We start from the raw sequence: 11,499 nt of genomic DNA, 5'->3' as shown, positions 1-11,499 counted from the left end.
CTTTCTTAGCAGCCCTAGATTACAGTCCTTTTATTCAGCAGCAGAACCTGCACCTGTGTCATACATCTGGTACATGTCCTGAGGATGGCAACTAAGTATAAGCACAGCAGAATTGTACCCCATGTCGGGGTCACGCTGACTGAGCTGAGGCAGTCTTCCAGAACATATAAGTGAATTTGGGGACGTCCCTGCGTGTTGGAACTTCACAGTATTAATGATTCGATCAATAGAGTTTGAGGAACGTCAGCAAGTTTGTACTACTTTCTTTTCTTTATTGACTTTATAGAACAGCACTGAAGTTATTCATATAGATTCTTTAGGCAATTCAAATACTTTCACTGAATGACAGAAAGGCTGAGGTTGGAAGGGACCTCTGGATGTCATCTTGCGATAGCCGCCTGCTGCAGCAGAGACAGCCAGCGCCGCTCAGCCAGGGTCTGGCTCCATCTTCTCTGCAGCCTCCCATCAGGCTTTTTATGCATTGATCAATTCCCCTGCGAGCCTTCTCTTCACCAGGCTAAGCGGTGCCAGCTCGCTCAGCCTTTTCTCAGAGGAGAGATGCTGCAGTGCCTTTATCATCTTCACACTCCTTTGCCAGACTCTCTCTCCAGTCCAGCCCAGGACACCATCAGTGCTCCTGGTGGCAAGGGCACACTGTTGGCTCATGATCAGCTGGGTGGCCACCAGGACCTGCAGGGCTTTTTACGCCAAGCTGCTTTCCAGCTGAGCAGCGCGCCAAATGTGCTGGTTCCTGGGGTTGTCCCTCGCCAGGTTCTGGACTTCACTTCTTTCTCCTGTTGAACTTCTTGTGGCTCCTGCCTTGGCAGGGTGTGAGCATGGGGTGATGCAGAGGGCAGAGCCAAGTGGTGCAGACTCTGAGCAGGAGGAAGGATTTGGGTGCCAGTGTTGCAGGGCATGACGGGGCAGTAGAGGCTGGTAGGAGAGCAGATCCCCGGGACGTGGGGGCAGATGATGTGGTGAGGAGGAGACCAGGCATGGGACGTTTAGCAGTGGGGCATGGTCCAGCCCTGGAGTCCCCCTTCTGACTGAACCGTTGGCTGGCATGTGTCCCAGCTGCTGGCCTGGCCCTGGTTTTGGCAGCTCCTGGGGCCTTGTTCTAGTTGTGCCGGCGGGGTGGCCTCTTAAGTGGCTGAGGTGAATGTTGGGAGCTGCTGGCCCTCCTCTTCGGGCCTCGCCGTGGCCCCCCACGGGAGAGGTCCCTGCTGCGGCTGGGAGTAGAGGGACCTGCGGCAACCTCCCCTGGGTCCTCATGCAGCTCCTCCTGTTCCCCGTTGGTTGGAACAGGGGCATCGGGGGAGCTGCTGGGAGCCCCATGAAGAGCAGCGGTGGAGGTGTTGGGTCGCTCCTCTTCATCGTCTGCAGCAGGGCTGCGGGAGGTAGCTTGGCCAGGGCCAGGAGACCCCCTTCTGGAGGCAGCAGGAGGAGGGACAGCCATGGGGCTGCCCTCCCGCTCCTCGGCAGCATGGCTGTCCTCGAGGCCCAGCAGACGGTGGGCCTCTGTGCTGCAGCGTTGCACGGCGACGTTGATAAGCTGCTGTACAAATGTCGCCGCGTGATCCTGGAGGCTGACCTGCAGCAGCTGGACCAGGACCTCTTCGTCCAGACCAAAGAAGCCCAGGACGGCCAGGATGAGGTCCTCCATCACAACGGCTGCTGAAGGCTCTTCGGCAAAGATCAGCCCCAGCTGCTGTTGGAGCCAGGGCAGAAAGCGTTGGAGGAGAGCCGGGTGGTCGTCAAAGAGGAACGCCCAAGTATGGGGCTGGAGGCCGCCCACCAGAGCCCTGGGCACCGACTCCACTGCCAGCGGCTGAGGTGTTACAGAGCGGGGAGGGGGGCTGTGGGTGTCTGGGTGCCTGGGCGCTCCTCCGGCCTGCCGGGTGCCAACTGGTGCGGGGGCTGAGGCAGATGACGCGATGGGAACCTCTTCGAAGTCATTGTCTGCCCTCACCGAGTGCACGATGGATCGCACTCTTCTCTTGCAGAGAGGGCACTCGGGCTTGCTGTTAGCCCAGCGCAGGATGCACTGGTAACAGAATTGGTGGAGGCATGGCATGGCATAGGCGGCATCGTCCCAGCTGTCCAGGCACACTGGGCAGCGGTTGTACAGGTCCATTGCCATGCTCTCCACTCGCTGCATCGTGCTAGGGGCAGCTGGGGGTGACAAAGTGCTCCCTCCCTGTGGCGCTGCAGCAGCCGGTGTCAGGCTGGAAAAGGAAGAGAGGCCACGGTCACTGGCTGGCCTGAGGAGGGCTGGAAGAAATGCCCAGGTCCCTCAAGAAAGAAACCCTCCCAGCTCCCCAGGGTGCGGTGTCCCCACACAGCTCACCTCTGCTGCTGCGAGCGTGCCTCCTGACTGCCCCGGCTGCCTGAAGCTGACAGGGCCAGGGAAAATCCTTTGCGGGCTCTGGGGCACAGATGGAGAGCTGCCGCGAGCAACTAACTCCCCAGTCAGGACACCAGCGCCAAGGCTTGGCTCAACACTCCAGCCTCGCCAACTGCTCAGCTGGAATGCGGGTATGAACCAGCTGGATGGGACTCGGCGCCCGGATTTAAGCAGCGAGGGGCACGTGTTCACAATCCGTCGCTTGGTGACATCAGAGCCCATCCCTCCTCCCCTCCGTGCTTTGAACTTTGCCACATTCTTGAGATTTGTTCCTACAGTTTGCACCAGAGGTTTTGGGCTCTATTGAATTTTATGGGAGCTGTGATAAAAATTTTGATTCTTTTCAAAACCATCATCATCATCCTTGCATGGCTGTTCATAGTGGATGCAATCTCACCTAACAGTATTATTGCAACTTCCTGTCTCGTCATGAACTAAACCCTCTTTCAGTGGAGAGACGCGTGCCTCTGTGCGTCAAGTCAAAATCTGTTAAAACCAATGTCTGAAGTCACTGGAACTGTATCAAAGAAGCGCTATTTCTGCCCATTGATTAGGAAGGGAAACAGATCATGAACTCAGAGGTCAGGGTTTGCAGTGCACCCGCCTCAACAAAGCTTCAGATCACCTTCACTGTTTTGTGTAATTGCTCTTCCAAAGAGAAACAATCGTCTGCTAATACCAAATCAGCCTTGATACTAGCCCAGGTGGCCTCAGCTGTCCCGACTTGGCCTGGTCCTTTCCAAACCTTTACATAATCACGGGGTGTATTTTAGACTAATGTAAATATGTTGATAGCAACACACAATGAGCAGTGCCTCTTCAGCTGCTTCCAGTAGCTACTGTGTGCCCAGGAGAAGAGCAGAGGAGCTGAGGACAAGAGCTCGGCTTTCAAAACCTGACAAGATAGCTGCCTTAAAGACTGTGCTTAATGACTAAAAACTCTGACTGTGTTTTTCGTGAACTCAGTGAGCAGCTGTGAAACTGAGGGCTTATAGGACATAGGGCCACCAGGCCTGAGTGCTCTGCACTTTGAATTGCAGTCATTTTGCATGAGGTTATGCAAAGAGAAGAATATGCTCTCCTGCGATGCAAAACTATGTTATAGTGTGTCCTGCTTTGAGCGACACAGGACTAACTTCTCTTCTAATAGTTGGGAAGCCTGCACTTTTAGAAGACTCCAGTGTCTGAACTTGTGAAAATATGTACTTTATAGCTGGCTATGGTGTGTGGGTTTCAAGGGCTCAGAGATTTTGAGCTTGCCAGGCGCAGGGATGAGGAGGAGTGAGACGTGAGCACTTGACCCAAGCTGGCCGGCAAGATTATTTCATACCATACAAGATTATTTTCATACCATGAACATGAATGACATAAATTGGTCCAAACCCTTATTCTTCCGATGGGATGTCTGCTTCCTCCCTGGGCCCCAGCTTAAGGATATCACTAGGAAACTTCCAAGCCTGGTACGGCCCTCCGACTATTACCCATTATTGCTCTTCCGTGTGTGTGGTGGTGAAGCTGCAACATGTCCTCCTATGGCGATCAAAAGAGACTTCAGGGCCTTGGGACGGTTGGTAAGGGGATGTGGGGCACAGGTTATTCTTTCCTCTTTCCTTCCAGTTACAGGCAGCGACATTGGAAGAAACATACAGACAGGCCCAGTCTATTAATACGTGGCTCCATGGCTGGTGTGACCAACAGAATTTTGTTTTTTTTGATAAGGGGATGGCCTACACAGCACCAGGCTTGCCGGCGTCAGATGGGATTCACTTGTCTCAAAGGGGGAAGAAGGTCTTTGCTCACCAGCTATCAGGGCTCCCTGACAGCGCTTAAAACGAGGCTTGAAGGGAGAGGGGGACAATATCAGGCTTACCCGTGACAAGCTGTGAGATGACACGCCAAGGTTAGAGGGACAGGGTGCTAGCGAGGGCCCACAGGCTGTTGCTCTGAGATGTGCTGGCTACGCTGCAGGACACCTGAAGTCTTCCAGCGATGAGGCAAGAAGGAAACACCAAGGAATGAAAGGGTGTTCCTCTAAGAAGGTGATAAGAAGGTGCCTCAAAAGGAGGCAGACACGACAGTTCTTCTCCTAAAATCACCGACTGAGAGGGTAGGACCGAATCCCCGTGGGTGGATTTACTCTTAGTCGCATACAAAGTATTTTCAGTGACTTTCTGGCACACCATGAAAGTACAGTGGAAAGAGAAAAACCAAAGGCAAAAAAAATACCGGTAGACCGTATAACACACAAACAGATCATTTAATTTCTACTCATGGCTTTCAGCAGGAAGTGAAACTCTAATCAAGTATTTCCAAAGCATCTTAGCCAAACTGGGAATCCCTCCCACAACAGATTCAGTGAGTTCAGCTGAGCCTAAATGGAACCCAGCAGCCGCACAGTGCTGGGAAAGGTCTTGCGCATGCCCATGCACTTCTCCTCATCAATGAAGAGTGTGTTGGCTTTGACGGCCAGGTCATGCTGCAAGACCGACTTGGTATGAACCAGCATTTGCAGGGTGTCCTCGGTGTCTCTCAGGCGCTGCTGGAGGCTCTGGACCGTCTCGTTGATTTTGTGGACCTCGTTGACAAGGCTGGAAAACAGCAAGAAACCCTGGTTAACAGTGCCATCGTGGGGGTGGTTTCTAGCGTGGCATTGCTGAAGGGCCCCTTGGTCACAGGATTACCCCCTTCAGCGTGCTCAGACTAACTCAGACCCCCCGTTTCTGGCAGACGCATGGGAAAGCTGAGGGCAGAGCTCCTCCAGACCTCAGCGGGGAGGCATGGTTAAGTCTGCTCAAAGGCTTTGGCAATGCGCAGCCGCCTCTCCCAGAGCAGCTCGGGCCAGCAAGAAGAGGGATGAGCAGGTGTGGTTTCCTGTTCCTGCTTGGTTTGGGGGGTTTGTTGGCTCCCCCTCCTGGATTTCCCTGTGCAGGCATCCTCCCCATGCCCACAGATGCACACAAAGAAAACAGGACATCTGGGAGAGGCTAAAAGTGAATGTGAAACAAGGGGAGGATGGAAAAAACCCTTGTTGTACGAGATGCTGCAAAGGCTGTGGGGCTGGGTTTCAATTGCTCTGAAAAGGCTTCAGCTGGAGTCTTGCCCAACGGGCTCCCAGGAGGGGTGAACTTTGGGGTGCCTCAGAGGGGGTGCTGCTGGGCGCTCAGGCCAGCCTACTCCTCCACAGCTCCTCGGCGTGCAATCCCAAACAGACCACTGTGTCCTTGAAAGGATTTCCAGTGTCCTCGGAGAAGGTGAGGACAGCCCTTCCTGCTTCTCCATAGGGGGCACCCTTCCTTGCAGTTCCCCAAAAGGAAGGGCCTAAGGGATCTCAGCAGGATCCTGTTGGAGAGTAAAGGGCTCGTCCTTCAAAACTGAGCACATCCAACTGCCGGGAAGCAGGCTGGAGAGAAGATGGGGCTTACCCAAGCGGGAAGAATCCATCCCCTCATGCTTATGCTTAATTTTTCATGCAGTGCTACCCCCGGGTGCTACCAGCCGTAACTCCTCAAGGAGCCCACCAGACCCACGCTCCTGCCTTACCGCAGCTGGGCAGTGTCCCGGCACAGCTCCACGTTTGGTCTGCGTGTGCGCTCGTCCAGCCGGCTCTGAGCCACTTTTAAGGGAGGCCCTTGGTCCCTAATCGCCTTTTGGATGGCTTCTATGGTCTTCTCCACCTGGAAGATTTCCTGCAGCGTCTGGCGTAAAAAAGAAACCCATGCACAAATTAAAAAGTATCTTCTCAAGTGACAACATAATTACCCTTTCCTCTTGTCCATCTGCAGAACAAAACAAGTTCAATAAGCAGACCCTGGGCTCAGACCCCTGTCATTCTGCTACACATCAAGGCGCAGAGCCAAGAGTAATTTTTCTTCAGGGAAAAACCTCTCTTGGCTCTTGCTGTCACATCAGAGGAGGTTTTGGAGCACTGATGGACCTATTGAATTCCCAGCTTCCCAAAATTACCGCTTGCTGGAACTAATCATCCATCAACAGTAACTCAGAGAGGGAAGGTTCTTCATGGATCCTAACTGAAAGACGTGGCATCAGCTCGCAGTGCTGCAAGCCCCGTCTTCCCTCAGTTACTCAATACAGTGTCGGGCACGTTTCAGGAAGCTTTCTATGAGACCCACAGCTCTGAGGCAGGTGTCCATCACTGATTTCCACTGACTCTGCTTGGCAAAGCAAACACACGCATGCCCGTGCAGCAGCCCCAGAGCACGGAGAGTGAAAGCACGTCCTTGGAGGAGAAGCAAGCCTGCAACCCCCCCAGCAGGCAGCCCAGCAGAGGCCCAGCAAGGCCGTTCTGGAGGGCAGCCAGCGCTTCTGAAGGAACTACCAGGAGATGCAACCAGCATTGGCATTTTCTGCTGGCAATCCCTGTGCTCCCAGGCTGCCAGTGAGGATGCCCTAGCAAAAACAGAGCCCTTGAGATGAAATTACGGTGCCAACTCCTAAGGGTCCCACCTCAGGGGCGTCACTAGGAAGTGACAGTGACACACCGAAAGGGAGGGGTTCCGACTACCTTGGCCAGGTGGGTCCGGATCTTGCTCTTGGCATCGGCTGTCTCGCTGATGCGTTTGGTGAAGGCGATGTTCACCCTGTTGAACTGGCTCCGCATCTCGTTTGCCACCACCACCAGCAGGTTCTCGATGTTGTCCCGCAGCTTGGAGGAGGCCGCCCGTTGGCTCTGTGAGCGGAGGATGTTGTCGTCTGTGATCTTGGCCCAAGAGTCCGGCACCGAGATCCTTCAGGAGGTGAGGGGGAAGAAGAGGCCCCGGTAAGCCCGTAGTGCTGAAGCTGGACGTGGGCAGGCATGAAGCCTGCCTGGGAGCAGCACTGATTAAACGTATCTGAAATCTCCGTCTTTAATTTGAGCATAGGTTGTGGTTTAACTCTGGCCAGCAGCTAGGACCACACAGCCACTCTCAATGGAGGGGAAAGAGAAAGAACAGGACTCACAGGTGGAGATAGAGACAGTTTACTAGAACAACAACAGAAAATAGGAATGAGAAGAAGAGTATGAGTAAGGGTAAGAATAAAGGTAAGGTTAACAATAACAATAACAGTAAGAATAACAATAAGCAGAGAGAAACGGTCCCACTCAGGCAGCTGTCTCCAGGCGGGATGCACGTGCCTTGACAGTGGGCTGGGGACAAGCAGCTCCCTGCCAGGGAGAGGCACCGTGCATCCCGGGCACAGCTTGCTGCTGGCGTGCCGCCCAGCGTGCACTCACGTGGCATCGACCCGCTCCACCGCTGGGTAGTAGCTGATGCCGTGGGAGGTGCTCCTCAGGTGGTGACACTTGTCATCGATGCGGTGGGCCGCCTGCTTGTGGGCCAGGTCCCTCTCCAGCTCGTGCTGGGCCGCCCTGTTGGACCTTCAACATGCAAACAACAGCCATCGCTGGGGATGTTCAGGTGGAAGGGCTTCCTCCCCGCTCCAGTTCCCCGCAGCTCCCTCCCACGCAGCTCTGTCCTCCCATGAGCATCACTGCCCACTTCCCGGGGAGCCCGCCTGGCTTTTCCATCTGCAGGGTGTGGGGAGAGGTCGGGGTCTGCTGGGGGTCCACATCACAACTGCAAATGCACATCAGCCCTACGGCATGACATAAGGAGCTCCTCCTTACGCGAGCTGGGCTTTGGCTTCATCCAGGTACCGCTGCATCTTCTCCTGGCACAACCTGATGACATTGACTTCCTGGGTAAAGGACACATGGCCCCATCATCAGTGTCTGTACTCAGTTGTCCTGATGCCACTCGTCCCCTAAGACCTCCCCAACCCTGCACACAGCAAGAACTTGCCTGCTTGTCTTTCTGCCCAGAGTAAACAGGCAGGGAGTGGAGAAAGTGCCCCCAAACTGCATGCATGTCTTTAGTGCACTACTCCCTGAAGAGGAACACAGAACCCCCACACGCTACACAAACATGCAGCTGCTCTTCAGCTATTCCTTCCTCTGTACGGCCAAGTCATACCCACACGGCGTGGGCATGCTGCTGCCTGGGGGAACCCCATCCCCTGGCCCAGCAGGTTTTGGGGGGGTTGAAGAGCTGAGCACCTCCCCAGCGGTAAGGAGCCAGGTAGGGAAGAAGGCTGCAAAGCCTCTGTAGGGCAGTTTAGGTAAAACTGGCTTTAACACATGATCTGGGTGGCCCAACTTACCGTGAAGAGCTCTTTCTCCACATCATCATGGACGAGGTCAATGCCCATCCTCTTCTCCCGCTGAAGCAAGCACTGCTGAGCGACCTGTTGGGGACATGCCATCACTGTCGGGTGCAGAGGCAGGATTCTCTATAGAGAGAGTCCCCATCTCAAGAAATGGAAGAAAAGAAATTCTAGGCGGGCACAGAGGGGACACCAGGGGAACAAAGTGCCCAGGGCGGCTGCTTCAGCTGACCACAAGCAACCGAACTGCACCATACGCATCAAATCAACATGAGGGAGCACGTGTGTCCCGGCTGCAACCAGAGCTGTGGCACAGGCACCTGTGTCAGCCTTGATGCTGACCTCCCCAGGGTGTTGTAGGAAGACATGGGCTTCTGTCTCCCACTCCAGGAATTTGGATGTTCCGCCTACACAAATATTTGGTTAAGCAAATGGAGTTGTGATGAGCTCATAACGGGCTGATAGGGGATGCAGCAGATGGGAAGACATTGCAAACTTAACTTATGGTCTCTTCATAAAAACTCTCTAGGTCTTGCGGAGCTGCAGTGGAACTTAGTTAGACATTTGAATGGCTGCAGTTGTTCCAGCAGTAGGCTACAGCTTGCAGCCCACTGGACAGAGTGCTTACCTGGAGAGGGGCCTCCGTCTCGGCCAAGGCTCTCACCAGTCTCTTCTTCATGTCTGTGAGCGTGTTGGTCTCCCCGATCATCTCATCCAGCTCACGGCAGAGCTCCCCTTTCCAAAACTCAATAGCATTCGCACGTCCTCCCAGGCTTTTGGTGCTTTCTGCTTGTGTTTTCTTTGTCTGCTGGTATTTATGCTCAATCATGCGGGTGGTATCAACTCTCAGAGCCTCCGCATTGTGCCGGGAAGTCTCTGACTCTTTGTACTTGGTCAGGTTGGACCTGTACCAGTCGTCAGGGGTGTAGCGGGTGAAGAGGGTTGTTCTGTTGGAAATGTAAGGGAGCTTCTCGCTGGTGGTCATCCCCTGGGAAGTTTTGGAAAAGGGAGCCAAAGCTGGTTTGATGGCATCTCTTTTAGAGTAGGTGCTGGGCATCCAGGGGAGGCTGGAGCTCTGAGGCAACGGGTAGTACGGGAAACGGTCTTTATAGCTGGCAGTCATGGTGTTGATGGCAGGCAGAACCTTGGCACGTCTTGCCGTTAAGCGAGAGCCGACAGCCTCCATTCCTGACCACTGCTCTTCAAGTACTTGTCCTGCACAGAGGAGGAGATAGAAGACAACTTCCCTCAGTCAGCTCCTGCACTTGCCTTCCTTCTTACAGCAACACATGCAGCTTCTAACACAAACAGCAACGCACACAGCACCCACAGGTCACCTGTACAGGCCTAAAACTCTTGAAAGCAAATGCCTTCTCACAGCACCCCAAGCATTTGTATCTGGAAAGGGATTTGAATTTGTTTAGTATCTAGCCTCAAGTACTGAAATGCGGAGAAAAGCAAAGCATGGCTGCTCAGGAGAATGACAGATATTAGCCTTCATTCTCCTCAAATCTGTCAATCCCGTGAAAGTGTAGCTGGTGATTGTCTTGTGTTCATTGGCTTCTTTTGGTTGGCGTATGTGCTGATCTTCTAGTACTCCAGATGTCCTTTTCTCTTTCAAAGTGCCCTTTCCAGCCCCGATAGCTGCGCCCCTTTGGACCAACCCAGTGTGATTGGTGGGTCAGGGACTCAATCCTCACCCCCCACCTTCACTTGCATTGATGCTTTGCAGATCTATATCCAAATTTGACCCCCCTCCAGCTATTTCAGTCTCAAGAGAACAGCCCTCTCTTGACTTGCAAAGGAAGAAAAATGCCTACGCCTCACCTGACGTAAAATCGATGCACTTGGAAAGGAGAAATCCCAGACAGTCTTTTCAGAGGGGTGTGTAAACAGCAGCCTTGCAGGAGCCCTAGGAGGAATGGCCACACGTGAAGATTTTGCTACCGAGAACTGCATACGGCATTGTGGGTGCTACTGCTCTTTTCAGATTCAGGGTATCAGTCAGTTGTTGTCAGAAACATCATGCAGAGGGCCAGCAAATGTCCCTAACACACCGCATCTGAGGCCAAACCCTCAGGAGGGGACTCAGGACGTACCCCATCCCCTCCCCACGGCTCCCAGCCTGGCTCAGAGCCCAGTGAAAGGTGAGGACACTGGTGTGCTGCAACAAGATGCCTGGGTGGGAGTGGGGTTTGACACAAAGCATGTGCTCAATCCCATCTGTTACAGCGTGAAAGCCACTTGAGTCCTTCAAAAATGGGAAGTTTGCATAAAAAAACCTTTCCCATAATGGTACATACTCACCCGAAACCTCCAGAGGCTTGGGAGTGCCCGGGAGGGCGGCTACTCCCTGCTGTGCTGTGGGGTTCGGTGGCAGCACTGCCAGACACTGCAGCGTCCCCAGTGCCCTGTGTGACACAGAACCAGGGCAGCGTTGCCAGGGGCGCAGGGCGCTCAGGGACCGGGTTCTGCCCGGGCAGCTCCCTGCAGCCGCTATGGCAACCTGATGCAGCCCTTTGGTGCCCGGTGCTCTTGATGGGCAACCCGAGGCCACCCGTGGGCAGCTCAGTGCAGACTCTGGGCAACCAGACTGCCTTTGCTGGGACAATTGATCCCGTCCCTGGACAGCTCCCGCTGCCATCCGTGGGCAACCCAGTACAGCCTTTGGGCGTCTGCTCCGGCCAATCAAGGGGACTTGTCTCCAACTTTTGATAACACCCATCAGGCCAACTGTCACCACCCCTGTGCCACATAGTCCCCAGAAGAAACATTTTCATTTCCTTCATGTTACCACTTGAGGTTAACTGTGAGCTATGTATATGGCTCATCAAATACTCAGGCTGATACAGCTGTCTTCTCATTGCCGCCTTTGGTTTCCTCCCGTTTTCCCAGCTATTGCAGCTGCACACTGAGACCGGACCAAATGTTTT

The 11,499-nt window shown here is 54.0% G+C and overlaps 1 protein-coding gene across 1 annotated transcript; it reads right to left on the bottom strand.

The window, feature by feature from the left end:
• Window positions 1–4,775: 4,775 nt before the first annotated feature.
• Window positions 4,776–9,752, bottom strand: LOC309683174 (tektin-3-like; the record flags this gene model as incomplete). The annotated part of the gene is made up of 7 exons (XM_082497375.1): window positions 4,776–4,992; window positions 5,945–6,099; window positions 6,927–7,149; window positions 7,638–7,781; window positions 8,031–8,101; window positions 8,564–8,647; window positions 9,195–9,752. The coding sequence occupies 7 exons, from the start codon at window positions 9,750–9,752 to the stop codon at window positions 4,776–4,778; spliced, it is 1,452 nt and encodes a 483-aa protein (XP_082353501.1).
• Between the last annotated feature and the right edge of the window lie 1,747 nt (window positions 9,753–11,499).

This window comes from Vanellus vanellus (genome assembly GCF_965231255.1).
Source record: "Vanellus vanellus genome assembly, chromosome: Z".
Classification (NCBI taxonomy): Eukaryota; Metazoa; Chordata; class Aves; order Charadriiformes; family Charadriidae; genus Vanellus; species Vanellus vanellus.
Note: the sequence above shows the minus strand (reverse complement) of the source record. Positions and strands in the feature narration are given on the sequence as shown.